This window comes from Macrobrachium rosenbergii, chromosome 49 (genome assembly GCF_040412425.1).
Source record: "Macrobrachium rosenbergii isolate ZJJX-2024 chromosome 49, ASM4041242v1, whole genome shotgun sequence".
NCBI lineage: Eukaryota > Metazoa > Arthropoda > Malacostraca > Decapoda > Palaemonidae > Macrobrachium > Macrobrachium rosenbergii.
The window spans coordinates 39,556,106-39,577,018 of NC_089789.1; the positions used below are offsets into that span (position 1 = coordinate 39,556,106).

The following is a 20,913-nucleotide window of genomic DNA, read 5'->3' on the forward strand; positions in this document are numbered from 1 at the left end:
CGCAGAGATAAATGCTCAACATGTCCTCTGGAGAATGAAAGTTACCCGAAAGATTCGTTAGAAAGTATTTTTCACGTCTATAAGGAGAGACTCAACCAGGATACACGTCTATCTTAAATAGTTATGGGTTTGTATTGGAGAGAGAGAGAGAGAGAGAGAGAGAGAGAGAGAGAGAGAGAGGATCTTAAAAAGGTTTGTATTGTATGTATATATATATATATATATATATATATATATATATTATATATATATATATATATATATATATATATATATATATATATATATATATATATATATAAATGTATATATATATATATATATATATATATATATATATATATATATATGAAAATCTATATACATAAAAGAGAGAGAGAGAGAGAGAGAGAGAGAGAGAGAGAGAGAGAGAGAGAGAGACCTTGACCATCCTAACTAACAAGTGGAGGGGGGAAGAGAATCTTTCCCAGCCGTACCTATATCCTTTTCCAACAGTAGACTCACTTCACAAACCCGTCTGAGCTGGGGATAAAATCAGTCTTTTCAATTTAACCAACAAATCCATCGCTATTATAAACTTCCCATCCGAAACTATTTCACGTCTTTTCTTGGCTCACAAAATCTGCGTATTTTTTTTATCTTTCTCTTTCCTTCTAGCGATTTCTTATGTGTGTATGAACTTGCAAGCAAGAGAAAGGTAATGAAAAACGATGAAAATGATACAAAGCAAGAGAAAGGTAATGAAAAAATAATGAAAATACCTATAAGCAGGAGAAAAGTAATGAATAGTAATGAAAATACTTAAAAGCTGGAGAAAAGTAACAGAAGAATAGTAATAAAGTACTTAGAAGCAGGAGAAAAGTGGAGAAAAGTAATAGAGGAATATTTATGGAAATACATAAAAGTACGAAGAAAGCAATGAAGAATGATGGCGGAAAATACCAAAGGGTAAAATTGAAGTATAAAACCAAACTACAAAATAAAAAGTTGCTCAGTAATAAGGTGAAGTATAAGTTATGTATGAGGTTTTTTTTCTCAAGGTGCAAAAAAAAAACACACACAAGTAAACTAAGGCTTTTGTTTAAAGGAATCCAGTTACACTAACGTTACAGCAATCCAACCCGGAAAAATGAAAAATAACGCTCCCCTAACAACGAGACGACGGTATTTATGACGTAAGAAAAATCTCATACAGGAGAGTGGGGAGAGACCATGCCACCGATTCTTTACGAGACGACCTGAGGTTATGTAAATGAGACCCATCCCAATATTTCGGAGAGACAAAAAAAAAAAAAAAAACGGAGAAGGCGTAGGACTGGAAATATCGGGATGAAAAATGAAGCGGTAGGAAGGGAAGAAGCCAGAGGTCCATATCAGGTCTCTTATTCCCTTCAATACCATCTATCAGGGTTCCTTCAATAAATGCAATCCAAGGTCATAAGGTCTTAGTGATAAAGAAATTAGGAAAGGGATGAATATACATTTAATAATAAAGTGATCTTGACTTTTTTTTTACTAAAGCTCTTATGGTACAAGTGTACATTAAATGTAGGTAATAGAAAAACTTACTTAACTAAAGTCCAACCATGCTGAATAAATTGCTTCAATGCTCCCAAGTTTTAAACATATTTCTTGCATAACAGCAAAATACATCTTCATGACTAAAGGTTTTTACGCCTTAAAAACAAATAAAAAGTGAGAAATTGCATCGTAATTCAACACACTCTCTACAAGGCAAAGGTATGATGTGACAAATATGCATTCCAAGAATACCGTTGCGCTAGGGCCTTGAAATTAATGACATGGCGACACACAACATGACTTCGAATACACTGCAGTTATTTTTTATTTATTTTTTTTTTTTGAAAGCACCATGACATATACTGCTTCAGAATACACAGAAACCACAAACGAGTCAGAACAGACGAAGCCTATTCCAGCATTTTTCCCTTATCACGGATAATTAAAATCCTGAATGATGATTAAGCTTCAGTCACAGACTGTCTCTCTCTCTCTCTCTCTCTCTCTCTCTCTCTCTCTCTCTCTCTTTACCTACGAATCTACCTGTCTTTTCACCTACCTATAAATACCCACAGGAAACAATCAAATGACAAGAGCAATTATGCAATTACGTAAAAGCTCAGCCAACCTAATGGATCTCGTGCCATAGCGTAATTAAACAAAGAAAATATAGTATCGTCACTGACAAAAGTCTAAAAAAAATATAAACTGCGCAGCATTATAGGAGAGACCGCAGGACGTCAGGAAAATTATAGGACGGAAACTACAAAGGACGCTCCTAACGCCGTTTTAATTACTACCAAGCCGTTGGCTGTTTTGTCTAAGAAGGATGTCGGTGCCATAGGCCTACTGGTTTATGGAGTGAGAGAGCAGTTGGGAATGCTGTGTGAAGATTGCTCCATTACTCGACGTTTCAACTCGAAATATTCGAGTTAGCGAACTCGTCCCAAAAATTCGTGCTTAGACACCCACAACTAGTCCCATAAGAATTCGCACTCAGAAACCCTCACCTAGTCCCATAAGAGTTCGTGTTTAGAAACCCTCAAGTAGTCCCATAAGAGTTCGTGTTTAGAAACCCTAAATTAGGACAATAAGAATTCGTGTTTAGAAACCCTCAACTACCCCCTTATATAAAAATTCGTGCTCAGAAACCCTCTACTAGTCCCATAAAAATTCGTGCCTAGAAACCCTTAACTAGTCCCATAAGAATTCGTGCTTTGAAACCCTCAACTAGTCCCATAAAAATTCGTGCTTAGAAACCCTCAACTTGTCCCATAAAAATTCGTGCTTAGAAACCCTTAACTAGTCCCATAAGAGTTCGTGCTCAGAAACCCTCAACTAGTCCCATAAGAATTCGTGTTTACAAACCCTCAGCTAGTCCCATAAGAATTCGTGTTTAGAAACCCTCAACTAGTCCCATAAGAGTTAGTGCTTAGAAACCCTTAACTAGTCCCATAAAAATCGCGCTTAGAAACCCTCAACTAGTCCCATAAAAATTCGTGCTTAGAAACCCTCAATTAGTCCCATAAATATCAGTGCTTAGAAATTGCAACTCATCCCAATAAATGAGTGCTTAAAAAATTGCAACTCGTCCCAGAAAACTAGTGGTTGGAAACCTGCAAACCTTCCAAAAAATCAAGTGCTCAGAAGCTTGCAACTCACCCCGAAGAAATTAGTGCTTGAAACTTGCAGTTCGTCCCAAAGATTAGTGCTCTGAAACTGGCAACTTGTCGCAAAAACTCAGTGCTTAGAACTTGCAACAGAACTCGTAAGTCTGGTTTGAGCGGTGAAAGGGGCACAATGCGGGCCAAGAACGCAGTGTTTACTTCAAAGGTCAATGCATAAAAGTTACCTAAGCCAAACCACGTTTAAAGCAACTTCTTTAAATCGACCTTCTTGTGCAGAAATATGAATCTACTCAATACCTGGCGATTGTGACGTACAGTATTACGATTTCAAATTACACATGGTTTGGAATATGAAAACAATTTCTAACCCATAGATTTCATAAATATCCAACAATGTTACTTCACTCTTGAGAGAGAGAGAGAGAGAGAGAGAGAGAGAGAGAGAGAGAGAGAGAGAGAGAGAGAGGATGTATGAACGGCTGGTAGCAATATGAATGTATTCACACTTGTTAAAATGAACAAATCAAACATTATAAGAACATCATGCACAGGCGATCGAAGGTTTCATAAATTCAAGTTTCTTTTACAACAATACGTGCAGTACAAAGAGCCAGTTTTCAATGAATAAGGACGGGTGTTGCTGCAGCAAGAAACACGAATAAAACCAACATAAAAATTCGCAATAAAAACTTTAGTACAGTAAGACGGGATCATGCAATGTAATTCCAGATAAGAAAACTTGCAAAAGAGTATTTCTGGTATGAATTCTTTATAATCTAACACACATACTCATGCTGGTTTTTGCACATTATTCTGACCAACTGCTGCTTGTAGTAGACTTAATAAATTAGTTGTAAGTTGAGTAATGGTTTTTTAATGGAGGGGCGTTAACCCCATCGCCCAATCCTCATCTGCGCGAATATAACCCGAGGCCAACTCTTAAGTTTCAGTTTTGAACTTCCCTTTCAGTAAACTACGGCAGAAGCAAGATGAAAGGGAAGGTTATTTTCCTAGCAGGGCTGAATGAATCCTTAGAAAGGGGTTGACCCTTTTGAATCCTGTGAAAACCCAGGGACGTTTCACAGGTGGGCTGTGCGTGCTTTAGCGGCAGTCTAAAAGCAATGCCACGACACATGAAAGGAGAACGCACCCTCCTGAAGGGGAGGTGTCTGTATATAGCTGCCATCAGAGTAATTACGAGGGAGTCCATTCTTCACAATTTCCCAACCTTTTACAAACGGAGAGAGGAGATCTATGTACAATTGTTTCCAGTGCAGAGGCCGAAAGGAACGGCAACCCGATGCTTTTAGCTGACCAAGACCAAAAGAAAACGAGGGAATAGTGTGGGATGAGAATATGAGTTGACTTAACTTCGAAATAAGAGGCTGACCTAAAGGGTGGAGAGTTGACAGGGAAAACGGAAGCAGAAAGAGAATTCCAAAAGACTTCAGAGGGAAGGTAAAGGTGTAGTCTCCCTGGCTGTTGCACTTGGCTCAGCTTGAGCCATGCGATGAATGTCTCAGACTCTCAGCCACTGTGCTAACTTTAGTTGATAGCACCTTCCAAAATTAACGCACAAAAAATTTTCATTTTGGGGCCATTATTTCAGATCTGATGACAGCAAAATGTGGAAAGAAAGTGGCTGACAGGAGTGATATTGTCACCCGCCTCCTTTCCACATTTACCACTGATCAGATTTCAAGTAGAGTAAAACGAAAAGTATGGTATTTCTGGGTATTCTTGTGCGTTCGTTTTGTTCTCATAGCCATTTTAATTTCAGAGAATACTATTACAGTACAGTAAAATGACATTAATACAAACATACACACTATAATATACATTATATATTATATATATACATTTATATATACATATAAATGTGTATGCACAAATGCGAGTGCGTGCTGGCATGCTAATAATCAAACGAACGACCCACATGCATGAAAATAAAACAAAACACACCCGAGCAAACGGAAACAGAACACAGCACCCAGCCACTCCCACTAAAAGGCGCCGGATCCACTTACTACTCGCATACGTGGGACAACAACACCAGCAGCAGGAGCAGCAGCAGCAGCACTCATTTGCCAAACAGAGTTGTAAAGCTGTGCATTTCATTTAAGGGAAGCGAGCCCGGGTAATCTTTTCTCACGGCGGCCCGGTGTGTTTGGGAGCCATGCAAGCACGATATTAGAAGCAGATGAGCCACGGAAGAGCCGAGATAAGCTTTCGCTTGATTCATGCAAGGATTCTCTCTCTCTCTCTCTCTCTCTCTCTCTCTCTCTCTCTCTCTCTCTCTCTCTCTCTTTCGACGTGAGCTGCTCTTGGTGGTGGTTCTGCAGTTCTTGTACACCTCTTTCGCTTTTTGGGTTTTGGATTTTTTCTTTTTTTGTGTGTGTTAGTTGTTTGCTTGTTGCTATAAGCTATAAATATTATAATTCCCTTTTTCTATTTCCACAAATGAATATTCAATTTTGTAGACGGCTTTCAAAGAGCTCCAAGAACTTTTGTTTCTTTCAGTGAAACCGAATATTTATTGGAAACTACTACTACTACTACTACTACTACTGCTAATACTATAACTAATAATACTACTACTAATAATAATAATAATAATAATAATAATAATAATAATAATAATAATAATAATAATAATAATAAAATTCCAAGTACACTGCCTGAAAACAAGTACAAGGTCGTATGACTTCTCAAAGTAAACTACACTGAAACTCCTCCGGTAAAACTAATACAGTAATAAAGAGAATTTCAAACCCAAAGGCCTTGATTAAATAACGAATGACGATACATGAACAGACAAGTAAATATCAACACGTATACTCACAAAAACACCAAAACTACACAGACACACATACACACACGTACACACACAGTAAATATATATATATATATATATATATATATATATATATATATATATATATATATATATATATATATATATTTTAATTTTATATATATACATATGTATAAATGAATTACGCAAATATGGAACGTGATGAATATATAAATAAAGGCAATGCCGCGAAGGAAAGAGAAACGACGGTGGTGCTAGGCCTTTCGACTTATTGTCCTTTACTTAGCAGACTGCTAAGTAAAGGACAGTAAGTCGAAAGGCCTAGCACCATTCCGTCGTTTCTCTTTCCTTTCTGGCACTGCCTTTATTTATATATACATATATATAAATTATATGTATATATATTTGGTGGTTACTTTATCTCATATATATTTGCATCTGCAACACCCACAATATGTTCTTACTGTCACGACAGTACTCGAACTCACAAGCCATACTGGGTTTCGAATTAGTATTTTTCGTTTCTTTTTTTTATTTAAGTTCAGGGCTTTGCAGTGACAAACGGTGTGAAGAAATCGTTAAGAAAGGTATTTTTTCCCAGATAAAAGTGTTTCTTTTATTTAAGTTCAGGCATTTGTTCTGTGCATTAGTAGAATTACAAAAGGACGTAAACTTGGTATCATAATTCAAAAGTACAAGTGGACAAACAGTCCAAATCGATCAAGTTAAGAAAGGTCATAGTTGGTAATAAGAATGCATAACATCAGATAAAAAAGTGACGTGTATATATATCTATATGCTTTTCCCATATACGTATTTATATAATCGCCATAGCTCTTCCTATACGCTGCCATGAAACCTCCACCCTCTCTTGACCTGTGGTGTGTGTTAACTCAGAGCCCACGAATGTCCCATCAAACTTCGAGGTTCGTCTTCGTTAAAGTTTCAACACAAAACCAATGGAGGCGTGAATTATTGAGCCTGGAGAGGATTTTTCTAGATATGCTGTCTTTAGGCGCGTTGGCGCAAGATTATCCACGTTCTGTACAACCATTCTAGATGTTTGTTGGTCCACGAGTAACGGAAAACAGTTTCCTTTCTTTACCTTGGGTGTGAGAAGAGCTCCTGCGCAGGGTAACGAACTGCTGTTCCTGGGATTATTTTATTCTAATGGTGTTTTTGACAACTTCAGCTTGTGATGTGTGTGTATGTATGTTCTTTTCAATGTATGTATGTATGTATATATAATATATATATATAACTATATATATATATATAACCCTATCATTAATATTTTATTATATAAATGGAGAACCTGCATATTTATACATTGGTGTGTGTCTTATACCATACATAATATATACAGTATATATTCTCCTTCCTATATATATATATATATGATATATATATATTATTATATATATATATATATATATATATAAATATATATTTTACGATAATCAACTTTTCCCCCTCTTCCTTTTCAGAAATTCAAAAACATTCACATTCCATGGCCACAGTTACCCTACAACTAAGAATGAACAATACGAGAAAAATTTAAAAAACATTATACCATCATTAGCCATTCATATGTCTTTACGTTAATTTTGGATAATTCGTCTATCAGGTTCATGTTATGTTTTAAATGCCCTTCGGATACCTAAAAAAGAAAACGTCTTATAAAAAAATAATTTTGTCAACGCACATAAAAATGTCCGGTTTTTTGCTGAACGTCATTGTGTTTCAAACAGTTGTTCTAACTTATTCTCGTATTCTGCGGCGTCCATTGCAACCGTTCGTTCCACCATCCATTCGGAACCACAATAATCCCGGCGCCAATCACCAATCAGGAGTGGGGTGACCACTTCATTTTCGAAGTTAGTCGAGCCTGGCGAGAGAACTGAATGCCAAACAAATTTCGATGACGCCGCGTATCAACGCGTCGTTGGGAAAATTGCAATTTTCGGGCAGTGCACAAAACACCGGGTTTAATCCTGTGGAGATTAAAGACCGCCAGCCTGTCTGTCAGTCGGGAGGGTGGAAACGCACACACTCATTATTGTATAGGCTTATGTGAGCATGCAGCCTGTACGTAATTGTCTGTGTATATATATATATATACATATATATGTATGTACGTATGTTATGTATGTCTGTATATATATACTCGTGTGTGTATATATATATACATATATACAGTATATATATACATAAATATATTACAAGAGAAACAAAACATTCACATTCACAGGTACCTAGAACTAAGAGAGAGAAAAAATACCAACATTAGCCATTCATATGAGAGAGAAAAAAAAATAATCACATAAAAAAACAGAGACCATCAATTCGGAACCACAATAATCCTGAATCACAATCAGAGAGAGAGAGCCTGGCGAGAGAGAGAAACAAATTTCACGAGAGCCGCGTAGAGAATGGTTTCAATACATTTCAGATTTAAGCTATTCCCCCTTAACAATGGTGTCTCCTGAGAAAACACCAGACAATGGGCATTGTCACATTAAAACTTAAACTGGTGGACCGTCTAACAATTCACTGTCCAGAAAGCTTCCATAAGAAAATGAGAGAGAGAGAGAGAGAGAGAGAGAGAGAGAGAGAGAGAGAGAGAGAGAGAGAGAGAGAGAGAGAGAGTTCTCGTGTATCATCTGCATTCTCCAAGTTTTTTTCTAATTTACCTTTCCTTCATCGGTTAATTTCTCCAGTTTTACAAAAGTCTTGTAATGTATAAGTTCTCGAGCATTTAGAATAATAAAAAAATCATAATTCTTGCTTAAAGCTCTTCATCCTAAAAAAAAAAAAAGTCCACATACACATTCGGACCAGTTAAGCGAAATTCCCACCCGCAAGCGTCTTTGCTATAAATCACCAAACATGACATCTAATAACACAATGTACAGTAGTTGGTAGATGGACCACCTTGTTAAGGAGAAGCCTTGTACTCCGCGTGAGGGCTACAAACTGTTATGATATATGGTCTCCTTAGCTGGGCCTATAGGTGCAACAGGATAATGTACTTGTCAAGAATGATGTATTATCATTGTTCCTGATGTGCCACCAACTTTTAATATGCGGGTCTTATCTCCCTAATGCCCCCCAGCAGCCCATATAGGCCTATAGTCTTAGGCTGTCATTTTGTATAACCCTACTCCGGAAGAAATAGTTATGAAACAACGACATCGCTCGAGATGAAGCGCACGATAAAGAAGGTGCAGCAAAATCATTCGTAAACCATCATGCATTTCATCATGAAAATATACAGAATAAGAGAAAATGCAAAGTAAAAGCACTAAATATTTTACGCAAGGAAGCGAAATTGACTGCGCTAAGTTGCTGTCAACGCACGTTGTGGCGATGCCAATTAAAACAAGTGACATACAATGGTGAAAACACAACCATTTCCTTTATATGTACTTTAATATATATCGTCGACATCGTCTGCAAGGTTCCCGAAATGAAGAATACTCGACAGCGGGTTATAATCGAAGTGAAGAATACTCGACAGCGGGGTATAATCGAAGTGAAGAATACTCGACAGCGGGGTATAATCGAAAAAGAAAATACTGGTGACGACATTTTTTTTTTTTTGACTTATGAACATTCTGATCTATAGGAACCTGCTAATCAAATTAATGGCAATAGTTTTATTCAATACAAATTTTTTACAATCTGTGATAAATAATAATAACGATGATGATAATTCCATGTGGATTAGAACGGAAAAGATAAGGCAACATTCACAATTATAAATTTTACGCTGAAATCAGGATGGGAATAAGCGCCATTATTTCTGTTTTCCACACAGCCTGAAAAGATAACGAGGGAGGCTCCCTGGGAAGAGTGGGAGGCGGATATAAAGTTGACAGCCACCCAGCGAAGGATGTAAACTTTGCATGATAGCAGTGAAATAATAAGAGGCTCCTCGGGAGAAGTGGCGGGAGGGAACATAAAGTTGAAAGGCACCCGCAGGAGAGGGAGGAGGATATAATAAAGTTTGCAGGAGAGCATATGCAGAACGAAGGCCGCGCAGGATGAAGAATGCACCGAATGGAAAGGCCAAAGGAAATGTCAAGAAAACAAGGACTTTCAAAATTTCAGGGGAAGGAGGGAGGGCCGCGGTTGTTTCCCGACGCCTTCGCGGTCAAGATGCAACGGAGATCACGTTGAGGAACGCAATTCTGAGCACACGTCGCCCTGGCTTGTCAATAACTTACAGCAAGAACTAAAACTTTAAAGAGATTTTGATTTGTAAATTCTGGCCAGCAGTGGGGCACTGTCGGCCACTCGGCGCTGAATACAGTGAAAATAGGGAGTTGCAAAGTGGCCGCCAGCAAGATATTCCAGAAAATAAACTAGATGACGTACAAGGATTTAAAGGTGGAACTGGGAGAAAACCCCACGGTTGCGCTAAGAAGTAATAGATGGAGGCGCTAGACAGTAAGACTGAAGAAAGGAAGCGGGAATAAACAAAGTAAAACACTACAAAGTGGGTGTAGTTAGGGGCCGAAGGGACGCTGCAAGTCAGGATCCACCGTAGTTATGCCTGCAGAGCACCATCTGAGGTGCACCGACGGCGCTATCACCCCCCCCCCAGAGAAATTTAAAAGAGGTATTCAAGAATTAGACTCGTGAATTAGACTCTTATATTCGAAACAGATGTCTGAGACTATATGCTGTTCAAGGAAACTATTGAAATGTCTGAGTGACTGGAGATAATGATGAGAACGATGATGAACAGAGAAAAAAGACTGCATATTCCCACACAGCAACAAATGTTCCACACGAAGTAATTCACAAACTAGTCATAGGTGGGAGGTGTGACATCGCCGTGAGTGATACCTCGAAACCAACACAGAAAAATTATATAAGAACTTGAATTCCTACACTGAGAAAATCCTAATTCCAGGGCTAATCAGGATAAATATATATACCCCGACGTAATTCAGAAATCTATAGGGCTATAATTTATTCTGGAACTAAAACGGGGCAACTGGCAATGGCAAATCTTATTTTGTTTATCCGACACCTGAAAAATATAGTTAAAACAAATTAAATAGTGTAAAAAAATAATAGGCAATGTCCATAAACTTACAGAACTACCACATATTAGTGATGGACTTTTAACGGACAAAACGGAATCAATATTAACACCAATGCACAATCCTACGCAATTGTTGCTGGCTAATTTCATCGTATTTTTCCATTCCTACCCATACTTATCCATAAAGGTGGGCTTCATACTGAAAAATTTTCTATTTATATTGCGTTTATAACATATGCAGCGTAACTGGAATAACCACAATGCCCTCTCAACTTGTGTGCTGTCACCTTCCCACGCACTGAGCAGAAAAACGCTGGTTCAATGGAAAATTTTTAAAAAGCTATCACAAACGCAAACGAATAAATTAAAAATAAAACTGCGAAGAATAACAAATAATTCCAAAATATACTTTTGCAAATAGCCAGACAACCAAATAACTGCAAAAGAATAAAACTTACAAATACCACTCAGCCTAGCCTACCACATCACAACAAAAACACGTAGGTTAGGCTAGGGGAATCTTGGGCTAGGCCAAACTACACCGAATCTCTCCGTATATATATACCAAAATAATTTACATGCCCGTCATATACCACAGCTTAATGCTTTAGTTTTTATGCTATGCTTTCAAGCCTCCTTAATATACTTAAGAAGAAAATCATACTGAAACCTATCGCAAATTTACCATATGGAGATGTTTAGTCTTTTTTTTTTGTTTTTTTTTATGGGACATTCCCATGGGGCTGGTACCACCAAACATGGCGCTAATATGAGCGGTTGGGGTCTTATAGCAAAACTTTACCGAATATAATATGTCCTTACAAAGCTTACTTGTCAGAACTGAGTTCCAAATACCCGAATTTACCCACAGATTTACACCTACCATTAACTGTCGAGTCCTTTTGGCAAGGGGGCTGGTTCACGAATGCCAATGCCCACGTTGTCTGAGCGGTAGGTTTATCTCTCACAAAACGAAAATGGCCCACCAACAACACGAACATACATCAATGAGAACACGCGACGGTAACTGTAATCGAATTTCCACACGAACCACAAACAACAAATACATCAAGCTGACGGGCGTTAACAAATACACACCAACGCGATCTTAATTCCAAGGGTAAACGTTGCTGCTCAGAGCGTGGTGGGGTATCGTTTGATAGTTGCCAATTACCATATAATTTCCTGTGCTGTACGAGACGAAATTTGTGTTTACGGATAGAATGTCATTTGTTTAAAGGCAAAGAAACAATGGCTGGATTTACCTTTGCAAGTTAAATCAAATTAATAAGAGGTTTTATCATTTACTGTCTTTAAATGTTTGCTGTTGACATCATTTCCTCATCGGCTAAAAGTATTATGGGTAAACATGCAAGAAATAGCGAAAAAATGTAATCATACATATACATATACAAACACTATACATATATATATATATTTAAATATATACACACATACATATACATACGTGTATGTGTATATAATACATATGTATATGTTTGTGTACCATTATTGTATTATGGAGAGATCACATTGTCAAATGTTCTCAGTTGCTATTTTGAACATTTTTTTTAATTGTTCACCTCAGTTGGTTATTACATACTAAGTTTAAAAACTGAAACAGCACAAAACGTATAGCCTAAGTTTGAGTCTGAGCGTTCGTTCATCTGCATTTATTTATTTATCAACTCGCTTCTGCATATTAATGGGCTTTTGGGTCTCTTCCATACGAAAAATGTTTGCACATTTGAAGTAAAACAAGACACAACCTATACCATAATATCCCTCACGGCTAAAACAGTAGATATTGTTGACTTGGGAGTCAGATCTGCCTGTACGCCTGTTACGACGCTAACAGGGGGAAAAACTGACTTCTAGACCGAGTAATTACCATTACTTCTGACACTGAAGCATAGGCACGAATCTTTTAAAGGGTATTACATGTCTATGTATATGAATAGGTTACAGATGCTCCAGTGGATATCAGCCTTGCATAACTAGGTAAAGTCCTGAGACTGATCCCAAGCTGGGGGAAAAGATATTTTGCCCTTTTGTTGACCCAAGCTGTGTATTTTGTACCTGACAGATCGTTGTTGGGAACCTTACCACACACACACACACACACACACACACACACACATATATATATATATATATATATATATATATATATATATACGTATGTATATATATATAATGTATTTATATATTGCATGTATATACAGTATATAAGCATATTTATACACTCTTCTCTATAATTCCTTCAGGATCCTTGGAAACAAATTATCCTCAAGAGAGTCAGTTCAGTATCAAAACTGTTGCCTGTGACCTCGACAAAGTTGTCTATCGTAAGCACTTACGAAAAGCAAAACTTAAAAACTGATTGCATGTTTCTTGTGCCTCAGTCACCATATCCATTTAATTAATTTTCAGCTTAGAGGACTTGACTGGTTTTACGAATCCCTAAAGCGTAATCTAGTAAATACAATCGATTCCTTTCACTAAACTTGGACTACACTACCCACTGTTGACCTAAAGGAACAAGAGAATTTTTCGTAAATGTAACTGGTTACTGTCTGACTGGAAAATGAGCACGGAAACTTTAAAGATTTATCTTCAAACACAATCCAACGACTTCTTATTTTGAAATTATAGGCCTATTACAAAATTTCAAATCCAGGAGTAAATACAATCGTAGCATACCATCTACCCTCTAAATCATAAAAAAAACTTCAGGAATCCATAAGTATATAAATCTAATAACAAATTTATTTAAATATCGAAAAATAACACGACTCCTAGGCCTTTGTAAAATTCAAAACATAAGAGTAAATACAATCGAACACAATATTCCCTTTTAATCAACACAAAAACCTTCATTAATATAAGAATATATAAATCTTGTCACAATTTATTTATTTTAAAATCATCGAAAAAATCTCACGATTCCTTTCTAAACTAGCTCTAAAATTATTACACATAGGCCTAGCATACAATCGAACACAGCTTCCCTTTAAAATTGCCACAAAACCCTTCAGGAATCTAAGAGTATACAGAGCCAAAAAAATTGATTTTAAAATCATTAGAGAAAATCCCATGATTCCCTTTAAACTAGGGCTAAAATTATAACACATAGGCTTATCATAACACTTCTAATTCAATTACACATAGGCCTAGCACACAATCGAACACCATCTTCCCTTTAAATCACCATAAAAACCTTCGGGAATCTATGAGTGTATGAACAATATAGCAGATCATTTTAATATCATCAGAGAAAATCCCATGATTCCTGTTCAAACTGAGTCTAAAAAGCGACACTTGAGTTGTTCCCTCACTGAACGCTCCCGCTTTCTCTCCCCTCCAGACGAGGCACGGCGGGAGTCGGAGGACAGTGGCGACAGGCGAGCTCGACGGAACAGGAGGTACAACGAGGATGAGGAGGAACAGGCCTCGAAGAAGAAGGAGGATGAGGATGATGAGTAAGTATAAGGAAGTGGTGTGGCTAGGAAGAAGGAGGGTGATGAGTAAGTATAAGGAGGTGGTGTGGTTAGGAAGAAGGAGGATCAGGTTGACGAGTAAGTATAAGGAGGTGGTGTGGCTAGGAAGAAGGAGGATGAGGATGATGAGTAAGTATAAGGAAGTGGTGTGGCTAGGAAGAAGGAGGATGATAAGTAAGTATACGGAGGTGGTGTGGCTAGGAAGCATGAGGATGATGAGTAAGTATAAGGAGGTGGTGTGGTTAGGAAGGATGAGGATGACGAGTAAGTATAAGGAAGTGGTGTGGCTAGGAAGAAGGAGGATGAGGATGACGAGTAAGTACAAGGAGGTGGTGTGGCCAGGAAGAAGGAGGATGAGGATGACGGGTAAGTACAAGGAGGTGGTGTGGCTAGGAAGCAGGAAGATGAGTTGACGAGTAAATATAAGGAGGTGGTGTGGTTAGGAACCAGGAGGATGAGGATGATGAGTAAGTATATTATAAGGTGGTGTGGTTATGAAGAAGAAGGATGAGTAAGCATAAGGAGGTGGTGCCGTTACAAAATTTGAGTGGCAAGGACGATAGATAGGATATACATCCTAGGTAAAATATGTCATAAAAACACGTCGGAAACTTGTTGCCTACATAAAACCAAGAGGTCCCAAACATGTCAACGACCGGGGGAAAATTACATAAAGCACTGGTTACGACTATCAACACGTCGTTAACTTGTATTCAACTTCTTCGTTGTTTGTGTGCGATAAGTTACAGACGTGTGTTTGCGACATGTTCCATCTATCTGAAGACTGAAGGAAAAAAAAAGTAAAAGAAGAACAAAAATATGGAAGATTATGATCCCATGTTCTAAATGAAACTCTGCATTTTATGTCCAATCAAATTCAGTAGCAGTCCAAAAGAAACTCGATGAGTTCGCTCACTCGCATCGAATCAAAGATGACACAAAAAATCTCATCCCAAAAACGAATGCATAGAAGCTTGCAACAGCCGTTGGGAGCCTGGAGTTAGCACTAGTGATTCACAGTGAGGTCAAGAAGCCTGCATCAAGAGTGATCACACTGAAAGAATTAAAATGACAGAAAAATATTAGGAAACAACACGAACTGAAAAATTCGGTCGTTTGCAGGGTAATCAAAAAGGCTTCAAATCAGTGGGGTATAATTCACGGCTTAATTTTGGTAAATTTCACGCAAAAAAAAAAAAAAATGAAAACATCACAGGAACAGGCAACAAGACACAAAGAATAGTATTTTTGCTCTAATGAAGATGTAGCAATTTTTAATATTAATAATATAAAAATGTTGGGAAGAAAAGGTATTAGTAAGAATTAGAACCGAGAACATGACATTGCGAAAAAGCCTAAAATCACCATAATCAGAGAAAGGTGGGCATTTGTAAATTTCTTCCGATACTGAGGAATAATTTCGAAACAAAAGTTGAAAATTCTCTTCTCTCAATTACGAATTTTCAATCAGTCTCGGTCTCTACACAACAAAAAAACGGATCCAGTAAAAAATGATTACAGAAGGGCATTATGGATGAACATACCAACCACGTAACACCTCTCCCCCCCAACCCCCACCCCACTCCATCTTCTACATCCAGCCAATTAAAAAGAAATACATGCCCACCTCGGCAACCGAGACAAGAAAATAAGGAAAATGGGATAATTGTTGGGAGTCAATAAAAAAAATAAAGAAAAAGGAAAAAGCTTGAGAGAAAAACAACTGAGTCAAAGTACTGCAAAACCCTCCAACGGAAAAAAAAGTTAGATACGTCGGAAAAACGTTAAGTTACTCGGTGAAAACGTTCAATTCCCCGTCCCGCACTCTAGGATTCTGGGAGGGGGGAGGTTAGAAGCGGTAGCTTGAACACCAATCAAGCCATCGTGAATGACTCGGATGAAAAATAAATAAATCCGACGAAGCTGGAGGTCGGCTGAAATTCCATTACCATTTTGGGATATCTGGTTACCAACTTCGTTGGCCGGAATGGAAAAAGAAAAGTCACATACACTTCCCTCTCTCTCTCTCTTTTTTTTTTTTTAACCATATACCATGCACCGTCATTTTTTTTTACATTTCTTCAAATGGGAGAGAGAGAGAGAGATGGGGGATGCCAAAGTATTCAGTTCTGCAAAGCTGCATAGTATTTTCTTTCTTCATATGTTGTATAGTGTATGCTCATCTTGCATTTACGTATGTATTTATGTGAATATACAGTATATCAGATTTATTTATATATATAAATATGTAAATACCTCTCCTCTCTCTCTCTCTCTCTCTCTCTCTCTCTCTCTCTCTCTCTCTCTCTCTCTCTCTCTCTCTGTTATATATATATATATATATATATATATATATATATATATATATATATATATATATACATATATATATATATATATACACATATACATACATATGTATACATACATATGTATATACATATACATATATATGCACATACAAAAGAAAACACGAGAGAGAGAGAGAGAGAGAGAGAGAGAGTAACTGCATCATCATCATCACCATCATCGCTATACCATCATCATCATCATCTCCAACATGACAGCAGCAACAGCAGCGACAGCAACAACAGCAGCAGCATCCAGCAACGCCCCCGCCCCACCGCCCTCCCTCCCTCCCCGCCTGCCTCGAACACTGAAAGCCCGGGCATTCAATCCCATTTAACGGCGCTTTAAAGAGAAGCCGAGGAGACCCCTTACTAATTCCTCGCCCGAGGTCTGTTAACAGCAACAATAGCAGCTGGGGTGGCACCTTAATGCCTTCTCTTTCGCTCATCACCGGGGCCATTAGTTCCGTTAATTTCGTCACTCTCTCGGCCCCCCGACGGAATGACTCCGGAGTGTCAGGCAAAACTTTCATCAGCGCCGAGATATTGCAGGGTTGGCGAGGAAAGCTTTCATTACCCATAGATGTTGCGTTATGAGTGACAAGGGTTAGGAGTGTGCTGGACCTAAAGATATTGGCACGCAGAGAAAACATTATCCATAGATATAGATGCCGTGTTATGATGAATTACTAAAATCTTTTAAAATCTTTTTTCGTAATATACTGATACTATATTACGGAGTATAACATCATGAGTAATAAAAAGAAAGATATCGTTCATGGATGTTTTTCCCGGAAGAAAGCATTATCCATTAGTGACGCATCAAGGAAAACATCTTCAATAGATTGCATATTACGAAGGAAAACGTTATAAAAAAAGTTCTATTGTGTGACAAAATTACGGAAAAACTTTCAGGATACAAAAAATTCAAAACTGATGGATTTTGAATACCTGAGTTTTGGAAACACTGATCGAGAAAGTAGCCACAGATGTTCTGTTCTGAGAGAGGGAATTTTGGAAAAACTCAATGACAGCAGCGGTATTAAGTTGCTCTTGATAAAATCAAAATCTAATCATGCTGTATCATAAGTAACAGAGTTGTGGGTCTTTTTTTTTTGGGGGGGGATTTATGAATATTCATGCTATTAATGAGGAAAAAAAGCCAACACAACGTTTCAGGCAACATAACTGTCCCAAATGATCCATAATAACAAAAACTATAAGATCTAAACCGGCAAACGTTAGAGCTATGGCTTCGTTTTCATGTAATTTGATAAGAGCATTCAAACAGAAATCTGTGAAGCCAAAGATTAAAATTCCCTTTTTACTTTATGGACAAATAAAAGAAATTCACTTCTCGCTATCATGTGGTTCGGATTCGACAATAAGCTGTAGGTCCCGTTGCTAAGTAACCAATTGGTTCTTAGCCACGTAAAATAAGTCTAATCCTTCGGGCCAGCCCTCTCTAGGAGAGCTGTTAATCAGCTCAGTGGTCTGGTAAAACTAAGCTATACTTAACTTTTTTTTTAGAGATAACAATACAAAAGAGGTCAGGATAACACGTGAATATAACAACGAAAACAACACACTAATGTAAGTCTCGGCGGGGCAAAATGATCTCGCCGTCATGTGTTAAAATCAAAGTCGAGATGGTCACACCTCACTAACTCATGTCACACGATGAATACAGAATGTAAAGTTGAGCCGCTGTTCCTGTGTGTGCTTTGCCATTAACGCTTCGATCTGTGCCTGGGGTTGGATGCGACTGATGTCATGTTTAACCTGATTAACATTGCGTTACAGTTATTTCTTTCTCTCTCTCTCTCTCTCTCTCTCTCTCTCTCTCTCTCTCTCATTGTTCAAATTTCAAGATATATCTATATATCTATCTATCTATATATATCTATATATTATATATATATATATATATATATTATATATATATATATATGGTATGTATGTATGTATAAATATTTTAAGTTTGAAGATTATATATAATATATATATGAATATTTTTAAATTTGAAGATTATATATATATATATATATATATATATGTGTGTGTGTGTGTGTGTGTGGTTTTGTGTGTGCGTATGTATGTGTGTGAATGCATGCACTGATATCCTAAAACCTACCGATATACAAAAAAAACCCTGACTAAAACTGGTCTTTCTCCACCCGCAGGGAAATGCTGAATCCACTGGTGTATCGGGAATCTCTGACGGGGAGGTCAATGCGAGGGGGCATGATGAGACGGGCATATACCCCGGACAGGGATGCCCTGAGCAGGTCCTCCGCAGCAACCTCCCTCAGGTCACGGTCCCATTCACAGCCGCCCGAGATCAACCACAACGAAGTCTCACGGCGCACGCGCAAGAAAAAATAATAACCTTGGTGTTTTTGCAAGAGGAACATTGAAAATGAGAATATTTTTCTTTTTTGTGGTGGATGGATGGAGCCATTTTTAACGATAAATGAAGGAAATTATGAGTAATTCGTTGAAATATTATTTAGAACGATTTGCAAAAAAAAAATCGAAATGAAATCATTTTCTGTTTAATAAATTAAAGAAATGATAATTCATACACGTACTCAAACGATTATTCAGAATGATTCGTGAGAAATCGGAATAACAGAATTTTTTTAGTCAATACGAAAAATGAGTTGTGAAAACGTTAAAACGACTATTAACAAAATAAAATAAGACTACTTTTTTTACAATAATATTGTAAATGTTAGTAAACCAGAGCTAACAATAGGAACATCACAAAAAAGTTTTTTAATTGATTCAATAAATCCACGACCAAAATGGAGCATTTAAAAATACAAGACAAATAACAACTTGTAATGAATTCTGAGGTAACAGTTAAAAAATATAAAAATGAGAGCAAATGTCCTAAAAATCTCTATTAAAATGCATTTGATAATTTTATCATGTAAACAGACACGAAAAAAGAAGAGCTATATCAGATCGTGTTTAAAATGCATTTCTGATAAATTAACCACGCAAAAGTAAGTCAGAAAACATTTCGAAATATGAATGTCTTAAAAAATGCTTTTCTAATGAAATTAAGAGTTAAAAATAAAAAAAAAATATCGAAACGGAATTATTTTCTGAAAATTCATTTTTAATAAACCGAACACTCAAAAGTACACTGGAAAAAACTTCTAAAAAATAGGATATCTTTTCTAAATGCATTTTAAGAACAATCATTACTAAAATAAAGTAAGAAAACGAATAGGTATTCGAAGTAAGACATCAAAAATCTACAAAAAAAAAGGAAAAAGAAAAAAGGAACAGAGATATCTGTGCCTACGCTGACATCAGAGAATTGATAATTTTCAAGGTTATTTCAGGATACGGTTTTTTTTTTTTTTTTTTTTTTTGCAGCACGTTCCCAGCTCGGGCAGAATGAGCCGTCAAAAAAACTCACCCGGGCTCTCGATTTCACAACAAAAGGAAACTGTACAATTAAAATCAGTCAAGTTCGGTGAAAAGTGTTTTGCTCGTAAATAAAAAAGCTAAGATACGGAAATTCACTCTACTTTGCACCAAGGCACTTCAAGATGGCAATTTCTGCGTGACGAAAACACTAAACTTTGAACGTGAACTCATTTGACATTGAAAATCATATATACGGGAAATAAAATTGGAATCTTGCATCACGACACTCCTTAATACACATTTTAAAATATACATTTTATCCTGAATTCATGATAAAGATCTGAAACTAAAAATGTTGCATTAAAATAAAAGCAGGAGAATGGATTCGCCCAAAGATAAATTTCAAAAATCGTTGGAGAGTAAGATAAACAAAATATTACATAGAATAAGATTAAAATCTAAACGTCTACTTTACTGGATATAAAACATATACAACGTGAAACACGACAGATTAAAAACAAACTTCTTAAAAAAGCAAAATCAAAGCTGAGCTGAAAATATATCACTTATTAAATCAGTTTTTTGAGAGAGATGCATCAACTGATATGGAAGTAAGGCAACGGAATTAAAACAGTTTTAGGTAAAAAGCGAAAATAGACAG

At 37.0% G+C, this 20,913-nt stretch overlaps 1 protein-coding gene across 1 annotated transcript in view; it reads left to right on the forward strand.

Moving 5' to 3' along the window:
- Positions 1-20,093, forward strand: part of LOC136832277 (uncharacterized) — a 236,354-nt gene extending 216,261 nt beyond the window's left edge. Inside the window, exons 3-4 of the mRNA XM_067093146.1 lie at positions 14,388-14,502; positions 19,052-20,093. Of these exons, the coding sequence (XP_066949247.1) occupies positions 14,388-14,502; positions 19,052-19,253 (317 nt within the window). The 3' untranslated portion in view covers positions 19,254-20,093. The remainder of the gene's footprint in view (positions 1-14,387; positions 14,503-19,051) is intronic.
- Positions 20,094-20,913: the final 820 nt, after the last annotated feature.